This window comes from Leucoraja erinacea, chromosome 41, assembly GCF_028641065.1.
Source record: "Leucoraja erinacea ecotype New England chromosome 41, Leri_hhj_1, whole genome shotgun sequence".
In the NCBI taxonomy this organism is placed as follows: Eukaryota; Metazoa; Chordata; class Chondrichthyes; order Rajiformes; family Rajidae; genus Leucoraja; species Leucoraja erinaceus.
The window spans coordinates 1,537,858-1,565,423 of NC_073417.1; the positions used below are offsets into that span (position 1 = coordinate 1,537,858).

General features: G+C 48.4%; 1 protein-coding gene across 1 annotated transcript in view; it reads left to right on the top strand.

Annotated features, from left to right (window-relative positions):
* The first annotated feature begins 488 nt into the window (after positions 1-488).
* The window catches only part of LOC129714803 (teneurin-3-like), a 282,436-nt gene continuing 255,358 nt past the window's right edge, over positions 489-27,566 (top strand). The window contains 1 exon segment of the mRNA XM_055664649.1: positions 489-715. Within this exon segment, the coding sequence (XP_055520624.1) occupies positions 493-715 (223 nt within the window). The 5' untranslated portion in view covers positions 489-492.

A 27,566-nucleotide genomic window follows, 5' to 3' on the forward strand; every position in this document is an offset into this window, starting at 1 on the left:
CATAGACGTTGCCTCACCCGCTGAGTTTCTCCAGCATTTTTGCCTACCCGAGATAGCACAGGCATTGTGGGCCAAAGAGTCTTCTGCGTTCCATGTTGATATTGCTGTCTTTGTCCTCTTGTTTGGCTTCTGTGAGTCTGACGTGGGGGCGTTGGTTGGTTTTCATACTCATATTCATAAAATAAATGCATTTTGCTTTGTTGTCTGTAGAATTCCCTGCCTCAGAGGGCGGTGGAGGCCGGTTCTCTGGATGCTTTCAAGAGAGAGCTAGATAGGGCTCTTAAAGATAGTGGAGTCAGGGGATATGGGGAGAAGGCAGGAACGGGGTACTGATTGGGGATGATCAGCCATTGAATGGCGGTGCTGGCTGGAAGGGCCGAATGGCCTCCTCCTGCACCGATTGTCTGTTGTCTATTGTCTATTGCTTTTTCATTTTGGTTTTCGGCCAGCGCACACCAAAACTGCTGATCTTGTCTCTCCTCAGGTCCTCCCATGCCTTCCTCCTACACCTCGCCCAGCCCAGCATCCACCCGGCGGCCTGCTTCCCCAGTGCCGCCATCACCCTTTGCCAACGGCAAGCCAAGGCGGGTGGTGGTGGCCAAGGGTGGCGGGCTGCTGCCGCCGGCTCCTGCCTCAGACACAGACGATGAGGAGACCTTTGCAAACTCATATCTAGCTCAGGCCACTGCAGGCACTGCCTGTGGGCTCAATCATGGTAAGGAAAATACCTTGCATCTATTCACCTCCTCTACCATTATCCCCCTTTCCTTCAAGCTGGAAGAGGCCTCAGCGTGACCCTTTACCTCCCGGCCTCGCACTAAACCACTCTACTCCTCACTCTACTCCTCACTAACCCCCCCACCCCACCCCGCCGAACAAGGCACTTTCCCACACCGCAATCTGCCGTCTTTTGTCTTGATGCATGGTAGAATTTCTCCTAGTTTCCTCCACTTGCCTGCTGTAGACTTTGTCGAGCACTAACACCTCCTTGGTAACGCACGTTCACGTCTGAGTCACAATCACGTCTTGTCGTTAACACGGTGGCGTGGCGGTTTAGCCATCAGAGCGGCTTTAGATCGGCTACAGCGCGGGCACAGGCCCTTCGGCCCGCCGAGTCCGGGCAGACCAGCGATCCCCGCACAGTTAAGGCCCTGTCCCACTGTACGACTTTGCCCAAGAGCTCTCCCGAGTTTAAAAAAAAATCAAACTCGTGGTAAGTACGTGGAATGTACGTCGCGGGTACGTCGGAGCTCGGGGACGTCTCCTAGCGGCTCGTAACGCTAACGGCAGGTACTCGGGAAACGCGATAAGCTCGTGACGTTTGTTCAACATGTTGAAAAATGTCCACGAGAGCCCCGAGTACCTACGAGCTAGCGGCCATTACCTTAATCCTCCGAGTTCGAATCAGGAAACTCAGTAGAACTCTTGAATTAGCTCGCACAGTGGGACAGCCCCTTAACACTATCCTACACACACTAGGGACAATTTAACATTTCATACCAAGCCGATTAGCAGACAAACCTGCACGTCTTTGGGAGTGTGGGAGGAAACCGAAGATCACGGAGAAAACCCACGCAGGTCACGGGGAGAACGTACAAACCCCTATACAGACAGCACCAGCGGTCAGGATCGAAACTGGGTCTCTGCCGCTGCAAACGCTGTAAGGCAGCAACTCCACCGCTGCGCCACCGTGCCGCCCTGGCTCACGGTACTAGAGCCCCATGTTCAATACGGACCTCGGGAGCTGTCTGGGTATGTGGAGTTTGCACGTTCTCCTGGGGACCACGTGGGTTTCCCCTGAATGCTCCCAAGAATGTGCGGGTTTGTAAGTTAATTGGGTGTGTAGATTGCTCCCAGCGCCTCGGGAGTGGACAAGAAAGTAGGATAGGTGTGAACGGGTGATCGATGGCTGGCATGGACTCAGTGGGCCGAAGGGCCAGTTAATATGCTGAATCTTGATATCAATCAGACGGGTCAGAACCTTTGAAGGACTACTCTGGGCAAGTTGGGCCGAAGGGCCTGTTTCCATGCTGTATGACTCAATAACACTATGACTGTGGGGTTTGTAGGTTAAGCGGCCCTCTGTAAATTGTCCCTAGTGTGTAGGGAGTGGATGAGAAAGCGGGATATCACAGAACTAGTGTGAACAGGCGATCGATGGTCGGCGTGGACTTGGTGGGCCGAAGGGCCTGTTTCCATGCTATATCTCTAAACTAAACTTGAAACTAAACTGTAGCCGAGTATCATCGCCAGAATAAATAGGCGTGAAAGTGGCAATTTGCTCAGCAGTGAAAATAAATTGCAATCACATTGCCCGTGGCGGGTGGAGTGATGAGACTGCAGTCTGCCGCTGCACAGAGTTGTGGACGCAGCCCAGACCGTAACACAAACCAACCTCCACTCCTTCTACACCTCACGCTGCCTCGGCAAGGCCAGCAGCATAATCAAGGACCAGTCGCACCCCGGCCACTCCCTCTTCTCCCCTCTCCCATCGGGCAAGAGGCACAGAAGTGTGAAAACGAACGCACACCTCCAGATTCAGTGTTTAAGAAGGAACTGCAGATGCTGGAAAAATCGAAGGTGGATAAAAAAGCTGGAGAAACTCAGCGGGTGAGGCAGCATCTATGGAGGGTCTGAAGAAGGGTCTCCACCCGAAACGTCGCCTATTCCTTCGCTCCATAGATGCTGCCCCACCCGCTGAGTTTCTCCAGCTTTTTTGTCTACCTCCAGATTCAGGGACAGTTTCGTCTCAGCTGTTATCAGGCAACTGAACAATCCTCTCACCAACTAGAGAGCGGTCCTGACCTCCCATCTACCTCATTGGAGACCCTCAGACTATCTTTAATGGGACTGACCAGGACTTTATCTTGCACAAAACATGATTCCCTTTATCCTGCATTTGTACAATGTGGATGGCTCCATAGTAGTCATGTATTGTCTTTCCTCTGACTAGTTAGCACGCAACAAAATCTTTTCACTGTACCTCAGTACACGTGACAATAAACTAAATTAAATTGGACCCTGTGTTTAAGTGGAGGAAGGAACCGCAGATGCTGGTTTAAACCAAAGATAAACACAAAATGCTGGAGTAACTCAGCGGGACAGGCAGCATCTCTGGAGAGAAGGACTTGGTGACCTTTTTGGGTCTGTATATCGACGTTTGTCACTTGCGGGCGGAGCACCAAGGCAAATTCCTTGTATGTGAATACTTGGCCAATAAACTTATTCATTCATTTATTCATTCGTTTGCATCCAAACAAATTTTTTTCAAACTATATCGGGAATTTCTTATGCAACCGTTGGCTTACGTTTTGGAGAAATGGACAACAGTTTAGTTTAGAGGTACAGCCTGGAAATGGACCCTTCGGCTCCTCGGGTCCACGCCAACCATCGATCACCCGTTCACGCTAGTTCTATGTTGTCCCACTTTCTCATCCACTCCCTACACACTAGGGACAATTTACAGAGGGCCGATTAACCTACAAACCCGCACGTCTTTGCAGTGTGGGTGGAAACTGGAGCTCCCAGAGAAAACCTATGGGGCCACAAGGAGAATGTGCAAACTCCACAGAGGCAGCACCCGAGGTCAGGATCGAACCCAGGACTCTAGAGCAGTACTTTAATACAAAACTGTAAGGCACAGAGTGCTGGAGTAACTCAGCGGGTCAGGCAGCATCTGTGGAGAACGTGGATAGGTGACGTTTCACAGAGTGCTGGAGTAACTCAGCGGGTCAGGCAGCATCTGTGGGGAACATGGATAGGTGACGTTTCACAGAGTGCTGGAGTAACTCAGCGGGTCAGGCAGCATCTGTGGAGAACATGGATAGGTGACGTTTCACAGAGTGCTGGAATAACTCAGCGGGTCAGGCAGCATCTGTGGAGAACATGGATAGGTGACGTTTCACAGAGTGCTGGAGTAACTCAGCGGGTCAGGCAGCATCTGTGGAGAACATGGATAGGTGACGTTTCACAGAGTGCTGGAGTAACTCAGCGGGTCAGGCAGCATCTGTGGAGAACATGGATAGGTGACGTTTCACAGAGTGCTGGAGTAACTCAGCGGGTCAGGCAGCATCTGTGGAGAACATGGATAGGTGACGTTTCACAGAGTGCTGGAGTAACTCAGCGGGTCAGGCAGCATCTCTGGAATGAAACGTCGCCAATTCCTTCTCTCCAGAGATGCTGCCTCACCCGCTGAGTTACACCAGCATTTTGTGTCTACCTTTGATGTAAACCTGTATCTGCAGTTCTTTCTTACACACTTGAATTTATGAAGGTGTATAAGATACTGGAAGGAATTGGGGTGATAAGTGTAGAGACGTTGGAGTTTTGTGTTCAGTTTTTACTATAAGAAGGACGTCATTGAAATGGTGCAGAGAAGATATACGAGGATGTTGCCAGGACTCGAGGGTGTGAGCTACAGGGAGAGGTTGAGCAGGCTGGGACTATTCCTTGGAGCACAGGAGGATGAGGGGTGGTCTTATAGAGGTGTTCAAAATCATGAGAGGAATAGATCGGGTAACATAGAAATTATAGAAAATAGGTGCAGGAGGAGGCCATTCGGCCCTTCGAGCCAGCACTGCCATTTGTTGTGATCATGGCTTATCGTCCCAAATCAATAACCCGTGCCTGCGGATAGACCCTAGACCCTATAGTTCTATCTAACGCACAGTAGACGCACAGAGTCTCTTGCCCAGAGTAGGGGAATCGAGGACCAGAGGACATTGGTTTAAGGTGAGGGGGGGAGGGAGGTGGGGAAATATTTTTAGGACACTAAGGGGTAACTTTTTTACACAAAGGGTGCAAGGGACGAGGGATCCGATTCCACACCATATCTCTGAACGAATAGCACACAGTCGATGGGCCAAAAGGGCTCATCACACGTGATAACTCTGTAACCTTGCGATGACAACCAGATTTCCTGAAGAGCTTACACTAACCAGACAAAATGTTAGCGACAAGCTAGTTGCAAGGGTTGGTAGTATTTACACCGGCATCTCGGTCCCGCTTTGACCAGGGGCCACATAGTTTATGAATAACGGGTAAGCCATTTGGAACGGAGACGAGGAAACACTTTTTCTCACAGAGAGTTGTGAGTCTGTGGAATTCTCTGCCCCAGAGGGCGGTGGAGGCCGGTTCTCTGGATGCTTTCAAGAGAGAGCTAGATAGGGCTCTTCAAGATAGCGGAGTCAGGGGATATGGGGAGAAGGCAGGAACGGGGTACTGATTGTGGATGATCAGCCATGATCACATTGAATGGCGGTGCTGGCTCGAAGGGCCGAATGGCCTACTCCTGCACCTATTGTCTATTGTCTATTGTTTAATTATTTAACATCATATCAGCTTGGAAATGGTTCCGTTGCTAAAGGGCCTGTCCCACTTTCGTGACCTTTACAGGCGGCTTCCGGCACCCGTGATAGGTCGCCGAGAGGTCTCCTATGGTCGTGAGAAGTCTCCAAAGAGTCGGAGCGTCTTTCTGGTCGCCGGGTGCCGGCAGTCGCCTGTAAAAGTCACGTAAGTGGGACAGGCACTTAACACTCACATCTGGTTGTCACAAGGCTCGGCATTGGACTCCTGGTTCAGTATTTTCACCAATTGACTGCAGATTCAGACTCAGGACCAACCTTAGCAAACATCTGACTGAAACGCAGACATTAACTGATGCTAGCGGCCTTAAACGTGGGACAGATGCAAGGCGCTGGAGTAACTCTGCGGCAGGCACCACCACTGGAGAAAAAGGCACAGGTGACGTTTCAGGTCGAGACCCTTCAACCTATGCCCTCTGGTTCTAGATTCCACAACTTGAGTAAAAGACTCTGAAGAAAGGTCTCGACCTGAAACGTCGCCTATTCCTTCGCTCCATAGATGCTGCCTCACCCGCTGAGTTCCTCCAGCATTTTTGTCCACCTTCGATTGTTCCAGCATCTGCAGTTCTTTCTTAAACAACTGCACCTGATCCATTTCCCTCATAAGGTCATTTGTGATAGGAGCAGAATTAGGCCATTCGGCCCATCAAGTCTACTCCGCCATTCAATCATGGCTGATCTGAGATGAGAAGAACTTTTTTCACACAGAGAGTGGTGAATCTCTGGAACTCTCTGCCACAGATGGTAGTTGAGGCCAGTTCATTGGCTATATTTAAGAGGGAGTTAGATGTGGCCCTTGTGGCTAAGGGGATCAGGGGGTATGGAGAGAAGGCAGGTACGGGATACTGAGTTGGATGATCAGCCATGATCATATTGAATGGCGGTGCAGGCTCGAAGGGCCGAATGGCCTACTCCTGCACCTAATTTCTATGTTTCTATGTTTCTATCTATTTCTCCCTCATAACAAGAGAAAGTACAGAGGAGATTTACTAGAATGTTGCCTGGGTTTCAGCAACTAAGTTACAGAGAAAGGTTGAACAAGTAGGGCTTTATTCTTTGGAGCGCAGAAGGTTAAGGGGGGACTTGATAGAGGTCTTTAAAATGATGAGAGGGATAGACAGAGTTGACGTGGATAAGCTTTTCCCACTGAGAGTAGGGAAGATTCAAACAAGGGGACATGACTTGTGAATTAAGGGACTGAAGTTTAGGGGTAACATGAGGGGGAACTTCTTTATTCAGAGAGTGGTGGCTGTGTGGAATGAGCTTCCAGTGAAGGTGGTGGAGGCAGGTTCGTTTTTATCATTTAAAAATAAATTGGATAGTTATATGGACGGGAAGGGAATGGAAGGTTATGGCCTGAGCGCAGGTATATGGGACTAGGGGAGAATACGTGTTCGGCACGGACTAGAAGGGTCGAGATTGCCTGTTTCCGTGCTGTAATTGTTATATGGTTATATTATATGGTTATAACCCCATTCTCCTGCCTTCTCCCCATAACCCCTGACTCATGTATTAATCAAAAATCTAGCTATCTCTGCCTTAAAAATATCCACTTGGCCTCTACAGCCTTCTGTGGGGAAGAATTCCACAGAATCACCACCCATAATCTTATACAATCTCTAAGATCATCCCTCATCCTCCAGCGCTCCAGGGAATAGAGTCCTGGCCTACTCAACCTCGAGTCATGACAACATCCTTGTAAATTTTCTCTACACCCTTTCTGGCTTGACAACATCTTTCCTATAACATGGTGCCCAGAACCGAACACAATATTCTAAATGCGGCCTCACCAACGTCTTATACAACTGCAACATGACCTCCCTACTTCTATACTCAATACTCTGACTGATGAAGGCCAAAGTGCCAAAAGCCTTTTTGACCACCTTATCCACCTGCGACTCCACCTTCAAGGAACCATGCACCTGTACTCCTAGATCCCTCTGCTCTACAACACTACCCAGAGGCCGGCCATTCACTGTGTAGGTTCTGCCCTTGTTCGACATCCCAAAATGCAACACCTCACACTTCTCTGTATTAAACTCCATCAACCATTCCTCCGCCCACCTGGCCAATCGATCCACATCCTGCTGCAATCGTTCACAACCATCTTCACTATCTGCAAACCACCCACTTTTGTCTCATCAGCAAACTTGCTAGTCTTGCCACGTTCCTTCCCATTCATTTGGTGGGTGTGGAATGGTTGGCATTCGGGCAGTGGGATGTCCATTAGTGATAGGAAAAGAATTAGGCCATTCGGCCCATCAAGTCAACTCCGCCATTCAATCACAGCTGATCTATCTCTCCCTCAACCCCATTCTCCTGCCTTCTCCCCATAACCCCTGACACCCGTAATAATCAAGTATCTATCTATCTATCTATCTATCTATCTATCTATCTATCTATCTATCTATCTATCTATCTATCTATCTATCTATCTATCTATCTATGTCTCTATCTTAGACAAAAGTGCTGGAGAAACTCAGCGGATGCAGCAGCATCTATGGAGCAAAGGAAATAGGCAACGTTTCGGGCCAAAACCCTTCTTCAGATCTATCTATCTATCTATCTATCTATCTATCTATCTATCTATCTATCTATCTATCTATCTATCTATCTATCTATCTATCTATCTATCTATCTATCTATCTATCTATCTATCTATCTATCTATCTATCTATCTATCTATCTATCTATCTATCTATCTATCTATCTATCTCTGCCAAAACTTTCCTCTCCAAATCCACTTTGTTCAGATGTAGTGAAAGAAATAACAACTTTATAACTTTCCGACACTGTGTTTCAAAGTTACACTTAACTGATTTGAATTCAAGTCTGTTTTCCTGACCTGCTTTGAAAATGTCTCAGAGTGTCTTCTGCTCCTGCGCCATTTAATATTTTATATTGCTCACCAAAATCCCCCTGGCTCAGTTCTCCAACTTACTTTGAAATATTATTTTGAATTTACCTTATTCATCTATCTGTGTGTCGGTTAATATTTTAAAGGCACCCTAGTGAGATCCATCACCGCAGCCCACTTCTCTCTGAGCTGCAGAGTTCACGGTTTACGGTGTGGGCTGGCACGGGTGGCGCAGCGGGTAGAGCTGCTGCCTCACAGCGCCAGAGACCCGTGTTCGATCCCGACTACGGGCGCTGCCTGTACGGAGTTTGTGCGTTCTCCCTGCCCGTGGTTTCTCCGAGTTCTTTGGTTTCCTCCCACACTCCAAGAACGTAGCGTCTTTTTTAGGTTAATTGGCTTGATGTAAATGTAAAATTGTCCCTAGTGTCTGTGTAGGATTCAGTCTTAGTGTGCTGGGATCGCTGGTCGGCGCGGACTCGGTGGGCCGAAGGGCCTGTTTCCGCTCACTATCGATAAACTAAACTAAATGAGTATTGACCATAGAAGATGGGAGGTCATGTTAGAGTTATATAACGCATTGATGAGCCCACAATTAGAGAATTTTGTTCCGTTTTGGTCACCGTGATATAGGAAAGATTTTCAAAAGATAGACACAGAGTGCTGGAGTAACTCAGCGGGTCAGGCAGCATCTGTGGAGAACATGGATAGGTGACGTTTCACAGAGTGCTGGAGTAACTCAGCGGGTCAGGCAGCATCTGTGGAGAACGTGGATAGGTGACGTTTCACAGAGTGCTGGAGTAACTCAGCGGGTCAGGCAGCATCTGTGGAGAACTTGGATAGGTGACGTTTCACAGAGTGCTGGAGTAACTCAGCGGGTCAGGCAGCATCTGTGGAGAACATGGATAGGTGACGTTTCACAGAGTGCTGGAGTAACTCAGCGGGTCAGGCAGCATCTGTGGAGAACATGGATAGGTGACGTTTCACAGAGTGCTGGAGTAACTCAGCGGGTCAGGCAGCATCTGTGGAGAACATGGATAGGTGACGTTTCACAGAGTGCTGGAGTAACTCAGCGGGTCAGGCAGCATCTCCGGAGACAAGGAATGGGTCAATTTGGCTCGATGACTGTGACACTTCTTCAGGCACTTAGAATAAGGTGGATGTTGCCAGGTCTCGAGGGTCTGAGCTACAGGGAGAGGTTGAGCAGGCTGGGACTCTATTCCTTGGAGCGCAGGAGGATGAGGGGTGATCTTATAGAGGTGTATAAAATCATGAGAGGAATAGATCGGGCAGATGCACAGAGTCTCCTACTCAAAGTAGGGGAATTGTGGACCAGAGGACATAGTTTTAAGATGAAGGAGAAAAGATTTGATAGGAATCTGAGGGGTAGCTTTTTCACACAAATGGTGGTGGGTGTATGGAACAAGCTGCCAGAGGAGGTAGTTGAGGCTGGGACTATCCCAACGTTTAAGAAACAGTTAGACGGGCACATGGATAGGACAGGTTTTGAGGGATATGGAACAAACGCAGGCAGGTGGGTCTAGTGTAGATGGGGCATGTGGGTTGGTATGGGCAAGTTGGGCCAAAGGGCCTGTTTCCATGCTGTATCACTCTGTGACTAGTGTAGATGGGGCACGTGGGTTGGTATGGGCAAGTTGTGCCGAAGGGCCTGTTACCATGCTGTATCACTCTGTGACTCTAATTGCGCTGTTTCTAATCCACGTTAATAAGTTGTGACACCGCAAATAAAATGGGGTTTGTCCGAACTGTAAACTCCAGAGTGCTGGAGTAACATTGAAACAGTGGGAAGAGTTCAATCAGGGAATGCAGCCAACATCCGCCGACGGATTTAGACCATTTATGAAACCAACCAAGTGGCAAATTAAATGACACCAGGCGACTTGTACAGCTCTGCACAAAGGTCACGAGATGTGGAGCGCGAGTGGACGGCAATCAGTGGCGAATTAGCACTGGGGGAGATGTGTAAAGGGGATAATCAGAGATGCGTCTCTTTTCAATTTCTCCACAATGAGGTAACGTGATTAAAAAATGTTAATGTGCCACTGCAACTGTTTGTCGATACCGTAGAATGGCTGCGGCAAGACTTCACAGTGCGCTAGCGAACACACGGAGTGATGTCCACCCTCAACCCTCCCGTGGGCGGGCACGGTGGCGCAGCGGTAGAGTTGCTGCCTCACAGCGCCAGAGACCGGTTCCATCCTGACTATGGGTGCTGTCTGTACGTAATTTGTACGGTCTCCCCGTGACCTGCGTGGGTTTTCTCCGGGTGCTCCGATATCCTCCCACACTCCAAAGATGCACAGGTTTGTAGGCTAATTGGCGGTGTAAATTGTCCCTAGTGTGTGTAGGATGGTGTTAGTGTGCGGGGATCGCTGGTCGGCGTGGACTCGGCGGGCCGAAGGGCCTGTTTCCGTGCTGGATCTCTAAACTAAACTAAACCCAAAATGGCAGCAAAAGGCAATTGGTCTGATAAGAAAGAAACATATGGAACTGCAGATGCTGGTTTACAAATAAAGGGCACAGAGTGCTGGAGTAACTCAGCGGGCCAGGCAGCATCTGTGGAGAACATGGATAGGTGACGTTTCACAGAGTGCTGGAGTAACTCAGCGGGTCAGGCAGCATCTGTGGAGAACATGGATAGGTGACGTTTCACAGAGTGCTGGAGTAACTCAGCGGGTCAGGCAGCATCTGTGGAGAACATGGATAGGTGACGTTTCACAGAGTGCTGGAGTAACTCAGCGGGTCAGGCAGCATCTGTGGAGAACATGGATAGGTGACGTTTCACAGAGTGCTGGAGTAACTCAGCGGGTCAGGCAGCATCTGTGGGAGAACATGGATAGGTGACGTTTCACAGAGTGCTGGAGTAACTCAGCGGGTCAGGCAGCATCTGTGGAGAACATGGATAGGTGACGTTTCACAGAGTGCTGGAGTAACTCAGCGGGTCAGGCAGCATCTGTGGAGAACATGGATAGGTGACGTTTTGAGTCGGGACCCTTCATCATTGATACCCTTATATCTCCATTCCCCATCAAAAGCGTTTCAAAGTTCTCTAGTTCTGCCTAGAACAGAGACGTTGTCAGTTCCCCTGAGTCTGTAGAAGGGTCCCAACCCGAAACGTTGTACATCCAATAATGCCCTTCGACCCACCGGGCCTGCACCGACCAGCGATCCCCGCACATTAACACTATCCTACACACACTGGGGCCAAGTTTTACATTTACACCTAGCTAATTAACCTACAAACCTATGCATCTTTTGAGAACTGCAGATGCTGGAAAAATTGAAGGTAGACAAAAAATGCGGGAGGAACTCAGCGGGTGAGGCAACATCTATGGAGCCTCACCCGCTGAGTTTCTCCAGCATTTTCTGTCTACCATCTTTTGAGCATGACAGGAAACCCAAAGATCTCGGACAAAAAAACCCACGCAGGTCACGGGGAGAATGTACAAACTCCGTACAGACAACGCCCGTAGTCAGGATCGAACCTGCATCTCTGGCGCCGTGATGGGGCTGTCCCACTTAGGCGGCTCTTTAGACGACTGCCAGGGGACGGATTTTAATGGGATTCACCTACGACAACCTATGACAGGAATAATTGTCGCAAATGTCGCTGAAAATATTTCAACGTTGAAAATCTTTGTGGCAGTCGCCCAAAAAAATCACCTAAGTGGGTGGAACAGGCCCATTAGGCAGCAATCTCCCGCTCGCCACGCATGACAATTCATGTTGGGACCTTCTTCAGTCCCCCAAGCATTTGATTTTTCCATCCTGGGAAAAAATGTTGCGACTGTCTACCGCCTCTTTGAGGCAGAGAGATCCTGAAGGTCTTGGATATTATTGACAGCAAGCTAACCTTGGACAGCGTTGGCTGCACAATCACAAACCAATTACAGTCACGGAAACCACATTTTTCTTTTGGCGAGTGTTTTGTAGCTGATTCATCCAAGATAAGAATGAGCTGGCGTGGTGTCCATAGTCAGCCTGGGAGATTGTCACAACCTAATTGAGGTGTTGGAAGTGTCACCTCACTCTAATATTTTTTATCTCACCTCACAGAGTGAATCGTGCTTCACCGATTTCCCTGCATAATCGCATTGGTGCAAAGTTCAGTTTAGTTTATTGTCACGTGTACCGAGGTACAGTGAAAAGCTTTTGTTGCGTGCTAACCAGTCAGCGGAAAGACAATCCAATGGTTTTATATGTAAATCCACTGTATAACCATATAACCATATAACAATTACAGCACGGAAACAGGCCATCTCGGCCCTACAAGTCCATGCCGAACAAATTTTTTTCCCCTTAGTCCCACCTGCCTGCACTCGTACCATAACCCTCCATTCCCTTCTCATCCATATGCCTATCCAATTTATTTTTAAATGATACCAATGAACCTGCCTCCACCACTTCCACTGGAAGCTCATTCCACACCGCCACCACTCTCTGCGTAAAGAAGTTCCCCCTCATATTACCCCTAAACTTCTGTCCCTTAATTCTGAAGTCATGTCCTCTTGTTTGAATCTTCCCTATTCTCAAAGGGAAAAGCTTGTCCACATCAACTCTGTCTATCCCTCTCATCATTTTAAAGACCTCTATCAAGTCCCCCCTTAACCTTCTGCGCTCCAGAGAATAAAGACCTAACTTATTCAACCTATCTCTGTAACTTAGTTGTTGAAACCCAGGCAACATTCTAGTAAATCCCCACTGTGTGGGGATCTTTACGTTAAATTCCATTGTGTGTTGTGTTCCTTTTATTCCTATGGCTGTATGGTAACTCACGTCTTACTGTACCAATTGGTGCATGAGACAATAAATGTAACTTGAACATCATGTGTTGTAGACAGAAATGCTGGCGAAACTCCCGACCCGAAACGTCACCTATTCCTTCGTGTTTCCTCGTCTCTGTTCCAAATGGCTTTCCCCTTATTCTTAAACTGTGACCCCTGGTTCTGGACTCCCCCAACATCGGGAACATGTTTCCTGCCTCGAACGTGTCCAAACCCTTAATAATCGTAGGTAGGCAATAATGCTGGAGAAACTCAGCGGGTGAGGCAGCATCTATGGAGCGAAGAAAATAGGCAACGTTTTGGGCCAAAACCCTTCTTATGTTTCAATAAGATCCCCTCTAATCCTAAACTCCAGAGTGTACAAGCCCAGCTGCTCCATTCTCTCAGCATATGACTCCCGCCATCCCGGGAATTAACCTTGTGAACCTACGCTGTACTCCCTCAATAGCAAGAATGTCCTTCCTCAAATTAGGGCAATTTACAATTTACAATTATACCAAGCCAATGAGCCGACACACCTGCACGTCTTTGGAGTGTGGGAGGAAACCGGAGCACCCGGAGAAAACCCACGCAGGTCACGTGGGGAGAACGCACAAACTCCGTACAGACAGCACCCGTGGTCAGGATGGAACCCGGGTCTCTGGCGCTGTGAGGCAGCAACTCTACCGCTGCGCCACCGTGACACCCTCGCGCAAGGCCCCAACTTGTAGTAGAAGATTAAATTGGCACGTTGTTAAATATATCGCAGAAGTATTTCAGCGTTCGTTGCCAGTGATCGCTCCGCTGTTTTAATGACAGCCTTGCCCCATTTCGAGGAAATGTTTTCATTTGTTAAAATCTTAACAAATCAATTTGAAACCAATGTGATAATGAGTTTGGTGCTGATGTGATTTTGGTCTCTTTGCCTCCTCATTCAAGCTTGAAATGACCCTTCTATTAAGGAAAGGGGAAAATAAAAGTATTTGCATTTATATAGCCGCTTTAATATGCTGGGATATGTTAAAACGCTTTATAGCCGTTGAATTATCATTGAGGTGTAATCACTGGTATTTTATAGGTACTTAACAATACATACAAAAAGCAAATGTACTAAATAACCGTAGACACAACGAACTACTATCTACCTCATTGGTGACCCTCAGACTATCCTTGACCGGACTTTGCTGGCTTTATCTTCAACTAAACCATATAACCATATAACCATATAACAATTACAGCACGGAAACAGGCCATCTCGGCCCTACAAGTCCATGCCGAACAAATTTTTTTCCCCTTAGTCCCACCTGCCTGCACTCATACCATAACCCTCCATTCCCTTCTCATCCATATGCCTATCCAATTTATTTTTAAATGATACCAATGAACCTGCCTCCACCACTTCCACTGGGAGCTCATTCCACACCGCCACCACTCTCTGCGTAAAGAAGTTCCCCCTCATATTACCCCTAAACTTCTGTCCCTTAATTCTGAAGTCATGTCCTCTTGTTTGAATCTTCCCTATTCTCAAAGGGAAAAGCTTGTCCACATCAACTCTGTCTATCCCTCTCATCATTTTAAAGACCTCTATCAGGTCCCCCCTTAACCTTCTGCGCTCCAGAGAATAAAGACCTAACTTATTCAACCTATCTCTGTAACTTAGTTGTTGAAATTTAAACGTTATTCCTTTATCATGTATCTGTACACGGTAAATGACTCGATTGTAATCATGCATTGTCTTTCTGCTGATCACCCCGCACGCTAACACTGTCCTACACACTAGAGACAACTTGCAAGTTTTACCAAAGCCAACTAACCTACACACCTGTACGACTTTGGAGTGTGGGAGGTAACCGGAGCACCCGGAGAAAACCCACGCAGTCACGGGCAGAACGTACAAACTCCGTACAGACAGTACCCGTAGTCAGGATCGAACCCATAAGTTGTAAAACAAATTGTGCCTAGTGTGTTCGGGGCCTGTCACACTTGGCCGTCATTTACGCCTCATTTAGGCGTCATATGTAAAATTGGTCGATGCGTGAGGGGGGCGCGTGGGTGACGCACGCATTGCGCATGGTGAGGCGTGGAATTGCATGTGGTGGCGCGCAGCGCTCCAGGATTTCGTGCTGTAATGAAATCCTCGTACGCACGCTGACGTCCCGACGTCTCACGTGTGTCGCGTGGTGACGCATGGTTACGTCGCTGTGCGTCAACGTCCGTAACCATGCGTCACACGCACCAGACGGCTGTGATCACGCGGGATTCGCGCGCGATGTCGCGTCGATCTATTTTACGTATGACGCGTAAATGAGGCGCAAATGACGGCCAAGTGGGACAGGCCCTTTAGTGTACAAAATGATCAGTGGTCGGCACGGACTCGATGGGCCAAAGGGTCTGTTTCCGTGCTGCATCTCTAAAGTGTGAAAGTAACTCAACATTTAAGTAACACTCGGATACGAACGTTTTAGAGGTATATGGGGTAAAAGCAATCAAATGGGACGTGGGTAGATAGGGCATCTTGGGATAGCATGGGTGAGTTGGGCCAAAAGGTCCATTACCCTGCCGTATGACTATGAGAATAAATTTTCAATTGTCACAGAATCATAGTGATACAGCATGGAAACAGGCCCTTCGGCCCAACTTGCCCATACCAACCCACATGCCCCATCTACACTAGTCACATAGCGATACAGTGTGGAAACAGGCCCTTCGGCTCAACTTGCCACACCAACCCACGTGCCCCATCTACACTAGTCCCACCTGCCTGCGTTTGGCCCATATCCCTTCAAACCTGTCCTATGCATGTGCCTGTCTAACTGTTTCTTAAACATTGCGATAGTCCCAGCCTCAACTACCTCCACTGGCAGCTCGTTCCATACACCCACCACCATTTGTGTGAAAAAGCTACCCCTCAGATTCCTATCAAATCTTTTTCCCCTTCACCTTAAACCTATGGTCCTCTGGTCCTCGTTTCCCCTACTCTGGGCAAAGGAGTCTATGCTGTCTACCCGATCTATTCCTCTCATGATTTTGTACACCTCTATAAGATCACCCCTCATCCTCCTGCGCTCCAAGGAATAGAGTCCCAGCCTGCTCAACCTCTCCCTGTAGCTCAGACCCTCGAGTCCTGGCATCATACCCTATCCAGCTTGACAGCATCTTTCCCGTAACGCATTGCCCAGAACTGAACACCATGCTGTGAATGCGGCCCCACCAACGTCTTGTACGTGATCTCCCACCTTCTATAATTGTGTGGTAATGCTGGAAAGTAAAGGATGGCGTTTATAGACTTGCTATCACAGTGACAAAGCCTACTATGCCCATGGCGACTATCAACAATCCATCTCCACTAATCCCATAAACACAGCACTGGATCTTCTCCAAGCACTCTGCAGCTTGAAGAACGTTTTGTGTCATGATTACAGTGTTGAAATTGCTTCAGCCAGTACGCCAGAGAAAGCTCTGCCAAACACTCCCATGATGACAGCCAACTTATCTTAGTTAACACCCTGTCCCACTGAACGAGGTAATTCAAGAGTTCTCCCCTGATTCGAACTCGGAGAATGTCCGTAGCGGGTGCGTAGGAGTTTGTGGATGTCCCGTAGTGGCTCGCAATGCTAACGGTGGGTACTCGGGACATCTGGTAAACTCGTGACGTTTTTTTCATACCAGTGAAAAATGTCTACGAGTAACAAAAATACTCGTGATGAAAAATATTGTTACTTTTTACTCGTACGAGCCGCTACGAGACATCCACGAACTCGCTACGGACATTCTCCGAGTTCGAATCAGGGGAAAACTCGGGAGAACTCGTGAATTTCCTCACACAGTGGGACAGGGTCTTTTAGCTATTTCAGTTGAGTTTATTGTCACGTGTACCGAGGTACAGTGAAAAGCTTTTGTTGCGTGCTAACCAGTCAGCGGAAAGACAATACATGATTACAATCGAGCCGTCCACAGTGTACAGATACATGATAAGGGAATAACGTTGAGTGCAAGGCAGCCAAGGATAGTCCGAGGGTCACCAATGAGGTAGATAGTAGTTCAGCACTGCTCTCTGGTTGGGATAGGATGGTTCAGTTGCCTGATAACAGCTGGGAAGAAACTACAAACCTGTACGTCTTTGGAGTGTGGAAAGAAACCGGGGAATCCGGAGAGAACCCACGCAGGTTTAGAGATACAGTGCCGGCAAAGCCCCTTCGGCCCATCGAGTCCGTGCCGACCAGCGATCCCTGCACACGAACACTATCCTACACAGACGCGGGACAATTTGCATCCAGAAAAACTCACACGGGTCACGGGGAGTACGTACAAACTCCGTACAGACAGCACCTGTGGTCAGGATTGAACCTGGGTCTCTGGCGCTGTGAGGCAGCAGCTCTACCCGCTGCACCACAATACCGCCCCGCCATGAGAGCATTCATCGAGTTACCATGTGGCGATGATAAGGGAGGCTATCACTACGTGAAGTGTTTATCGATGACTCCTGCTACCAGCCAGCCTGAAATAGTCCACAAATTTGTCAGCCGTTCAACATTTAAACCGACCTGGCTCTTTATACGGGTTTAAAGAAAATAAATTGTAGGCAGGAGCAATTCGTATTCTAAATTCATGCTCTGGTCTTTTATTCTTTGGGCAAGCAGACTGAGGGAAGGAAAATCAAATTACCTCCCACACTAACATTGCCAAAACCTTGATCTATGTCAGACCGAGCGTTAGAACTGCACACTGCTTGTGTCTAAGGCTAAAGAAAGGAGAAATGTATAGCGCACTAGGTCTCTTAAATGGGATATGCGCGGTGTAAATACAGCTTCTTGATAATTGGTGTTGAGCTCTTTTCCGAGGACGTTGCCAGGACTTGAGGGCCTGAGCTTTTTAGTTTAGTTACAGAGTCATAGAGTGATACAGCGCGGAAACAGTGCCCTTCGGCCCAACTTGCCCACACTGGCCAACATGCCCCAGCTACACTAGTCCCGCCTGCCCATGTTTGGCCCATATCCCTCCAACTGTCCTAACTGTTTCTTAAATGTTGGGATAGTCCCAGCCTCAACTACCTCCTCTGGCAGCTCGTTCCATACACCCACCAATGTCTAAGTGAAAAAAGTTACCCCTCAGGTTCTTTTTGTTTTGGTAAATCTTTAAATATAAACTAGTTTAGTTTAGTTTTATTTAGTGCAGTGTAGTTTAGTTTAGTTTGGAGATACAGCACGGAAACAGGCCCTTCGGCATGTTGGTCAGCATGGACTAGATGGGCCGAATGGCATGTTCGGATGCTGTATCACTCGGTAGGTTTACAAGGGCATGTTGGTCGGCGTGGGCTAATGTGGCTATTTCCATGATGATAGGTGTACTCTATCACTCCAGAGGTGTATACAGCAACTCAGCCAAGGGGCATCACGGTGGCACAGCGGTAGAGTTGCTGCCTCATGGCGCCGGAGACCCGGGTTCCAACCTAACTACGGGTGCTGTCTGTACGGAGTTTGTACGTTCTCCCCGTGACCTTTGTGGGTTTTCTCTGGATGCAAATTGTCCCTCGTGTGTGTGTGTGTGTGTGTGTGTGTGGGATAGTGTTAGTGTGCGGGGATCGCTAGTCGGCACGGACTCGGTGGGCCGAAGGGCCTGTTCGCGCGCTGGGTATCTCTAAAACTAAAACCAAGAAACTAAAACTAGAAAAACCACCATTGATAATCGGTGGTAGACAAAAATGCTGGAGAAACTCAGCGGGTGAGGCAGCATCTATGGAGCGAAGGAAATAGGCGACGTTTCGGGTCGAGACCCTTCTTATGCAGTTGTGATGAAGTGTTGGACGACTTATTGCAAATACCAATGCACGATATGAAGGGGTTCTAATACTAACTGAACCATTATAAATTAATGCGATGATGATATTTGCAAATTAATTAGTGTAGTCTTTAACCCTGAATTACATTTTAGCATCAAAATGAAATGCAGTCAAACAGGATTACAACAGACTTGTAATCCTTTAGGCTGCTTCTGCTAAAGCCTCTTAAGAGATTGTCTGAAGACAGTTGCCTTACTGACCCCAAGTGAATTAGATTGTGTTTCTGCGGCATTGGATCCCCTTTGGTGATGCGATCTGATCCCTCCGCAAATTACTGGAGTGTTCATTTTGAGATAGAAGAGAGACACAAACTGCTGGAGTAACTCAACGGGAACACAGTATCTGTGGAGAACAGGATCTGAAGAAGGGTCTCAATCCGAAACGTACAAAGTTAATTTCCGGGATGGCGGGACTGTCATATGCTGAGAGACTGGAGCAGCTGGGCTTGTACACTCTGTAGTTTAGAAGGATGAGAGGGTATCTCATTGCAACATGTTAAGGGCTTTGACATGCTAGAGGCAGGAAACATATTCCCGATGTTGGGAGAGTCCAGAACCAGGGGCCACAGATTAAGAATAAGGGGTAAGCCATTTAGAACGGAGACGAGGAAACACTTTTTCTCACAGAGAGTGGTGAGTCTTGTACTCGCTTGTACTCGCTAGAATTTAGGAGATTGAGGGGGGATCTTATAGAAACTTACAAAATTCTTAAGGGGTTGGACAGGCTAGATGCAGGAAGATTGTTCCCGATGTTGGGGAAGTCCAGGACAAGGGATCACAGTTTAAGGATAGAGGGGAAATCCTTTAGGACCGAGATGAGAAAAACTTTTTTCACACAGAGGGTGGTGAATCTAGTCGAGGCCAGTTCATTGGCTATATTTAAGAGGGAGTTAGATGTGGCCCTTGTGGCTAAAGGGATCAGGGGGTATGGAGAGAAGGCAGGTACGGGATACTGAATTGGATGATCAGCCATGATCATATTGAAGGGCCGAATGGCCTACTCCTGCACCTATAATCTATGTTTCTATGTATGTGGAATTCTCTGCCTCAGAGGGCGGTGGAGGCAGGTTCTCTGGATGCTTTCAAGAGAGAGCTAGATAGGGCTCTTAAAGATAGCGGAGTCAGGGGATATGGGGAGAAGGCAGGAACGGGGTACTGATTGGGGATGATCAGCCATGATCACATTGAATGGCGGTGCTGGCTCGAAGGGCCGAATGGCCTACTCCTGCTCCTATTGTCTATTGTGTATTATCTATTGTCATCTATTCCTTTTCTCCGGAGATGCTGCCTGTCCCGTTGAGTTTCCCCAGCATTTTGTGTGTGTCTATGGATAGGTATGTTCGTTTGGAAGTTGCTTGGTGCGAATGCCGGTAGAGACTTTAGATTTTTGACGTCCGAGATACAGGCCATTCGGCCCACCGGGTCCGCGCCGATCAGCGATCACCCCGCATACTAACCCTATCCAACATACCAGGGGACAATTTACAATGTTTACTGAAGCCAATTAACCTACAAACGAGTACGTCTCGCGAGTGTGAGAGGACACTGGAGAACCAGGAAAAAACCCACGCAGTCAAGATTATAGAGAGTTTATTGTCATGTGTCCCAGATACAACAATGAAATTCTTGCTTTGCTTCAGCATAGTAGGCATAAATAAATACAGAACAGATCAGTGTGTCCATATACCATTGAATATATATATATACACACATAAATAATCAGATAATGATCAGAGCTTTGTTTGAGTTGAGTTTAATAGCATGATGGCTGTGGGGAAAGCAGCTATTCCTGAACCTGGATGTTGCAGATTTCAGGCTCCTGTACCTTCTACCTGAAGGCAGCGGAGAGATGAGTGAGTGGCCAGGATGATGTGGGTCCTTGATGATGCTGCCAGCCTTTTTGAACATTCAAACTCCATATAGACAGTCAATTCAAGTCAGAATGGTTTTTTGTGGGGGGGGGGGGGGGGGGGGGGGGGGGGGGGGGGGTCTGCTTGACAAATTTGCTCCTTTGATAAGGTGCCACACGTTATCTGCTAAGGAAGACGAGAGCCCACGGTATCAAAGAGCAGATACTAGCATGGATAGCAGGTTGGCTGGGTGGCAGAAGGCAAAGAGTGGCAATAAAGGGGGCTTTTTCTGGTTGGCTGCCAGTGACTAGCGGAGTTCCGCAGGGCTCGGTGCTGGGGCCGCTACTCTTCACGTTGTATATTAACGATTTGGACGAGGGGATTGAAGGCTTTGTGGTCAAGTTTGTATACCATACAAAGATAGGTTGAGTGGCAGGCAGTGTAGAGAAAGCAGGGACTCTGCAGAAGGGCTTGGACAGGTTGGGAGAGTGGGCAGAGAAGTGGCAGATGGAATATAGTGTAGCAAAGTGTGGAGTCATGCATTTTGGTCGTAGGAATAAAGGTGTAGACTATTTTCTAAATGGGGAGAGAATCCAGAAATCAGAGGTGCAAAGGGACTTGGGAATGTTGGTGCAGGATTCCCAAAAAGTTAATCTGCAAGTTGAATCAGTGGTAAAGAAAGCAATCTCAATGCTAGCATTTGTTTCAAGAGGGCTTGTATACAAAAACAGGGATGTAATGCTGAGGCTCTATAAGGCGCTGGTCAGGCCACATTTGGAATATTGTGAGCAATTTTGGGCACCGTATCTGAGGAAGGATGTGCTGGCTCTGGAGAGGGTCCAGAGGAGGTTTACAAGAATGATTCCAGGAATGAGTGGGTTAACCTATGATGAGCGTTTGTCGGCACTGGGCCTGTACTCGCTGGAGTTTAGAAGGATGAGGGGGTACCTCATTGAAATGTACAGAATAGTGAAAGGCTTGGATAGAGTGGATGTGGAGAGGATGTTTCCACTAGTGGGAGAGTCTAGGATTAGAGGTCACAGCCTCAGAATTAAAGCACGTTCTTTTAGGAAGGAGATGAGGGGAAATTTATTTAGTCAGAGGGTGGTGAATCTGTTGAATTCTTTGCCACAGATGGCTGTGGAGGCCATAAGTCAGTGGATATTTTTAATGCAAAGATAGACAAATTCTTGATTGGTGCAGGTGTCAGGGGTTAGGGTGCGAAGGCAGGAGAATGGAGTTGAGAGGGAGAGATAGATCTGCCAGGATTGAATGGCGGAGTAGACTCGATGGGCCGAGTGGCCTAATTCTACTCCTATCACTTAAAAACATGTTTTAACATTGATCGATGTTATAACCATATAACCATATAACAATTACAGCACGGAAACAGGCCATCTCGACCCTTCTAGTCCGTGCCGAACACATAATAATCTCCCCTAGTCCCATATACCTGCGCTCAGACCATAACCCTCCATTCCCTTCCCATCCATATAACTATCCAATTTATTTTTAAATGATAAAAACGAACCTGCCTCCACCACCTTCACTGGAAGCTCATTCCACACCGCTACCACTCTCTGAGTAAAGAAGTTCCCCTCATGTTACCCCTAAACTTCTGTCCCTTAATTCTCAAGTCATGTCCCCTTGTTTGAAACTTCCCTCCTCTCAGTGGGAAAAGCTTTTCCACGTCAAGTCTGTCTATCCCTCTCATCATTTTAAAAACCTCTATCAAGTCCCCCCTTAACCTTCTGCGCTCCAAAGAATAAAGCCCTAACTTGTTCAACCTTTCTCTGTAACTTAGTTGCTGAAACCCAGGCAACATTCTAGTAAAGACTGATCGGGGGCGGGGGTGGGCGGGGACAAGAAAGGGAAAAGGAGGAGGAGCCCGAAGGCTGGGGGATGGGAGGAGACAGCAGGGGGACTGAGGAAGGGGAGGAGACAGCAAGGACTAACAAAATTGGGAGAATTCGATGTTCATGCCCCCGGGGTGCAGACTCCCCAAACGGAATATGAGGTGCTGTTCCTCCAATTTCCGGTGCTGCTCGCTGTGGCCATGGAGGAGACCCAGGACAGAGAGGTCGGAGACGGAGTGGGAGGGGGAGTTGAAGTGCTGAGCCACCGGGAGGTCAGCTTGGTTATTGCGGACCGAGCGGAGGTGTTCGGCGAAACGATCGCCCAACCTCCGCTTGGTCTCACCGATATAGATCTGCTGACATCTAGAGCAGCGGACGCAATAGATGAGGTTGGAAGAGATGCAGGTAAACCTCTGTCACACCTGGAACGATTGCTTGGGTCCTTGAACGGAGTCGAGGAGGGAGGTAAAGGGACAAGTGTTGCATCTCTTGCGGTTGCAAGGGAAAGTGCCCGGGGAGGGGGTGGACCGAGAGGGAAGGGAAGAATTGACAAGGGAGTTATGGAGGGAGCGGTCTTTGCGGAAGGCAGATATGGGGGGAGATGGGAAGATGTGGCGAGTGGTGGGGTCACGTTGGAGGTGGCGAAACTGACGGAGGATTATTTTTGTATGTGACGGCTGGTGGGGTGAAAAGTGAGGACTAGGGGGACTCGGCCCTTGTTGCGAGTCTGGCGCGCCGATCTCTACAAAGGTCTGGCGCGCCGATCTCTACAAAGCTGAGGCCACGCGCCAACTATCGGACACCTCCTCCTACTTACCCCTGGACCATGACCCCACTGACGAGCACCAGGCCACCATCTCCAGCACCATCACCAACTTCATCCACTCCAATGCCCTACCCGACCGAGCCTCCAACCTCATCGTTCCCCAGCCCCGCACAGCCCGATTTTACCTTCTCCCTAAAATCCACAAACCTGATTGTCCCGGAAGACCCATTGTCTCTGCCTGTTCGTGCCCCACCGAACTCATTTCCAAATACCTTGACTCCATCCTATCACCCTTGGTTAAATCCCTCCCTACCTATGTTCAAGACACCTCAGACACTCTCCGTCGTCTCCGCGCATTCAATTCTCTAGGCCCTCACCCCCTCATCTTCACCATGGACGTCCAATCACTCTACACCTCCATCCCCCACCACGATGGTCTCATAGCCCTCCGGTTCTTCCTCGACCAGAGAAGCAACCTATACCCAGCCACTGACACTCTCCTCCGCCTAGCGGAGCTGGTCCTTACCTTCAATAACTTCACGTTCGACTCCTCCCACTTCCTCCAAATACAAGGCGTAGCTATGGGCACACGCATGGGCCCCAGCTATGCCTGCCTATTTGTAGGTTACGTCGAGCAATCCTTGTTCAATACATACCAGGGCCCCATCCCTGACCTCTACCTCCGCTACATCGATGACTGCTTTGGTGCCACCTCCTGCACCCGCACACAACTGACTGACTTCATCCACTTCACCACTAATTTCCATCCGGCACTCAGATACACCTGGACCATCTCCGACACTTCCCTACCATTCCTTGACCTCACTATCTCCATTGCAGGTGATAGACTTCTAACCGACATACACTATAAACCCACTGACTCCCATGGCTATCTGGACTACACTTCTTCCCACCCTGCTTCCTGTAAGGACTCCATCCCCTACTCCCAATTCCTCCGTCTACGCCGCATCTGCTCCACGGATGAGGCGTTCCACACCAGGACATCTGAAATGTCCTCACTATTCAGGGAACGGGGGTTCCCCTCCTCCACCATAAATGAGGCTCGCACCAGGGTCTCTTCCATACCCCGCAACACTGCTCTCTCTCCCCATCCCCGCACTCGCAACAAGGGCCGAGTCCCCCTAGTCCTCACCTTTCACCCCACCAGCCGTCACATACAAAAAGTAATCCTCGTCAGTTTCGCCACCTCCAACGTGACCCCACCACTCGCCACATCTTCCCATCTCCCCCCATATCTGCCTTCCGCAAAGACCGCACCCTCCATAACTCCCTTGTCAATTCTTCCCTTCCCTCTCGTACCACCCCCTCCCCGGGCACTTTCCCTTGCAACCGCAAGAGATGCAACACTTGTCCCTTTACCTCCCCCCTCGACTCCGTTCAAGGACCCAAGCAATCGTTCCAGGTGCGACAGAGGTTTACCTGCATCTCTTCCAACCTCATCTATTGCGTCCGCTGCTCTAGATGTCAGCAGATCTATATCGGTGAGACCAAGCGGAGGTTGGGCGATCGTTTCGCCGAACACCTCCGCTCGGTCCGCAATAACCAAGCTGACCTCCCGGTGGCTCAGCATTTCAACTCCCCCTCCCACTCCGTCTCCGACCTCTCTGTCCTGGGTCTCCTCCATGGCCACAGCGAGCAGCACCGGAAATTGGAGGAACAGCACCTCATATTCCGTTTGGGGAGTCTGCACCCCGGGGGCATGAACATCGAATTCTCCCAATTTTGTTAGTCCGTGCTGCCCTCCCCTTCCTCAGCCCCCCTGCTGTCTCCTCCCATCCCCCAGCCTTCGGGCTCCTCCTCCTTTTCCCTTTCTTGTCCCCACCCACCCCCGCCCCCGATCAGTCTGAAGAAGGGTCTCGGCCCGAAACGTCGCCTATTTCCTTCGCTCCATAGATGCTGCTGCACCTGCTGAGTTTCTCCAGCTTTTTTGTGTAACCTTCGATTCTCCAGCATCTGCAGTTCCCTCTTAAACATTCTAGTAAATCTCCTCTGTACTCTCTCTATTTTGTTGACATCCTTCCTATAATTAGGCGAAAATGTTGTGTGATTGGGACCTTGTAGAAGATAGGGAATAGTTAAAAGAAACTTGGACACCCTTTCATTTGCAGAGTGGAAGATAAGAGACTGGCTTGGAGATAACATTAACTAGATGAACCAGGTCGCTGGCTTAGTTTAGAATCCAATCTGAGCTAATTGAGTGGAATCTTGGTCAATTGTGAAAGTGCTTAATTAAATGTTTGAACAGTCTGAATCCAATCCAATAATCCCATGTCAGCAGCCTACACTATTTCAACTTTATACCCAAAAAAATCATATCTATCTCCAGCTAACGGAATAGATATGAAGGGTATAGGTCACACGGTGCTGCTGTTCTTTTGTGCATTGACATATATATGAAAATTCATCATGGTTTTTCCTACTCGAATAGTGAAAGGCCTGGATAGAGTGGATGTGGAGAGGATGTTTCCGCTGGTGGGAGATTCCAGGACCAGAGGGCGCAGCCCCAGAATTAAAGGACTGACTTTTAGAAAGGAGATGAAGAGGAATTTATTTAGTCAGAGGGTGGTGGATCTGTGGATGGCTGTGGAGGCCAAGTCAGTGGATATTTTTAACGGGGTTACTGACAGGTTCTTGATTAGTGCGGGTGTCAGGGGTTATGGGGAGAAGGCAGCAGAATGGGGTTGAGAGGGAAAGACAGATCAGCCATGATTGAATGGCGGAGTAGAATCGATGGACTGAATGGCCTTAAGCTGCTCCTATGACATGAATTTATGTAGAACATCGAAGAGGAACAGGCGCTACAGCCCACAATCTCCTCTCATCCTTCTAAGTTCCAGTGAATACAAACCCAGTCGTCCCATTCTTTCATCATGCATCAGTCCCGCCACCCTGGGAATTAACCTGGGGTGAACCTACGCTGCACTCCCTCAATAGCAATATTGTCCTTCCTCGGACACCAAAATTGCACGCAATACTCCAGGTGTGGTCTCACCAGGGCCCTGTACAACTGCAGTAGGACCTCCTTGCTCCTAAACTCAAATCCTCTCGCAATGAAGGCCGACATGCCATTAGCCTTCTTCACTGCCTGTATGCTAACTTTCAGTGACTGATGTACAAGCACACACAGATTTCATTGCACCTCCCGTTTCCCTAATCTGACACCATTCAGATAATAATCTGCCTTCCTGTTCTTGCCACCAAAGTAGGTAACCTCACATTTATCCACATTATACTGCATCTGCCCACTCACCCAACCTATCCAAGTCACCCTGCAGCCTCATAGCATCCTCCTTGCAGCTCAAACTGCCAACCATATAACCATATAACATATAACAATTACAGCACGGAAACAGGCCATCTCGACCCTTCTAGTCCGTGCCGAACACATATTCTCCCCTAGTCCCATATACCTGCGCTCAGACCATAACCCTCCATTCCTTTCCCGTCCTTATAACTATCCAATTTATTTTTAAATGATAAAAACAAACCTGCCTCCACCACCTTCACTGGAAGCTCATTCCACACAGCCACCACTCTGAGTAAAGAAGTTCCCCCTCATGTTACCCCTAAACTTCAGTCCCTTAATTCTCAAGTCATGTCCCCTTGTTTGAATCTTCCCTACTCTCAGTGGGAAAAGCTTATCCACGACAACTCTGTCTATCCCCCTCATCATATTAAAGACCTCTATCAAGTCCCCCCTTAACCTTCTGCGCTCCAAAGAATAAAGCCCTAACTTGTTCAACCTTTCCCTGTAACTTAGTTGCTGAAACCCAGGCAACATTCTAGTAAATCTCCTCTGTACTCTCTCTATTTTGTTGACGTCCTTCCTATAATTTGTGCCATCCGCAAACTGGGAGATGTCACATTTAATTCCCTCATCTAAATCGTTAATATATATTGTAAATAACTGGGGTCCCAGCACCGAGCCTTGCAGCACCCCACTGGTCACTCTGAAAAGGACCCGTTAATTCCTACTCTTTGCTTCCTGCTTGCCAACCAGTTCTCTACCCATGTCAATACCCTACCCCCAATACCATGTGCTGTAATTTTGCACGCTAATCTCTTGTGTGGGACCATGTCAAAGGCTTTTTGAAAGTCCAGATACACCACATCCACTGGCTCTCCCTTATCCATTCTACTTGTCACATCTTCAAAAAAATTCCAGAAGATTAGTCAAGCATGATTTCCCCTTCATAAATCCATGCTGACTGACCGATCCTGTCATTGGCTTCGG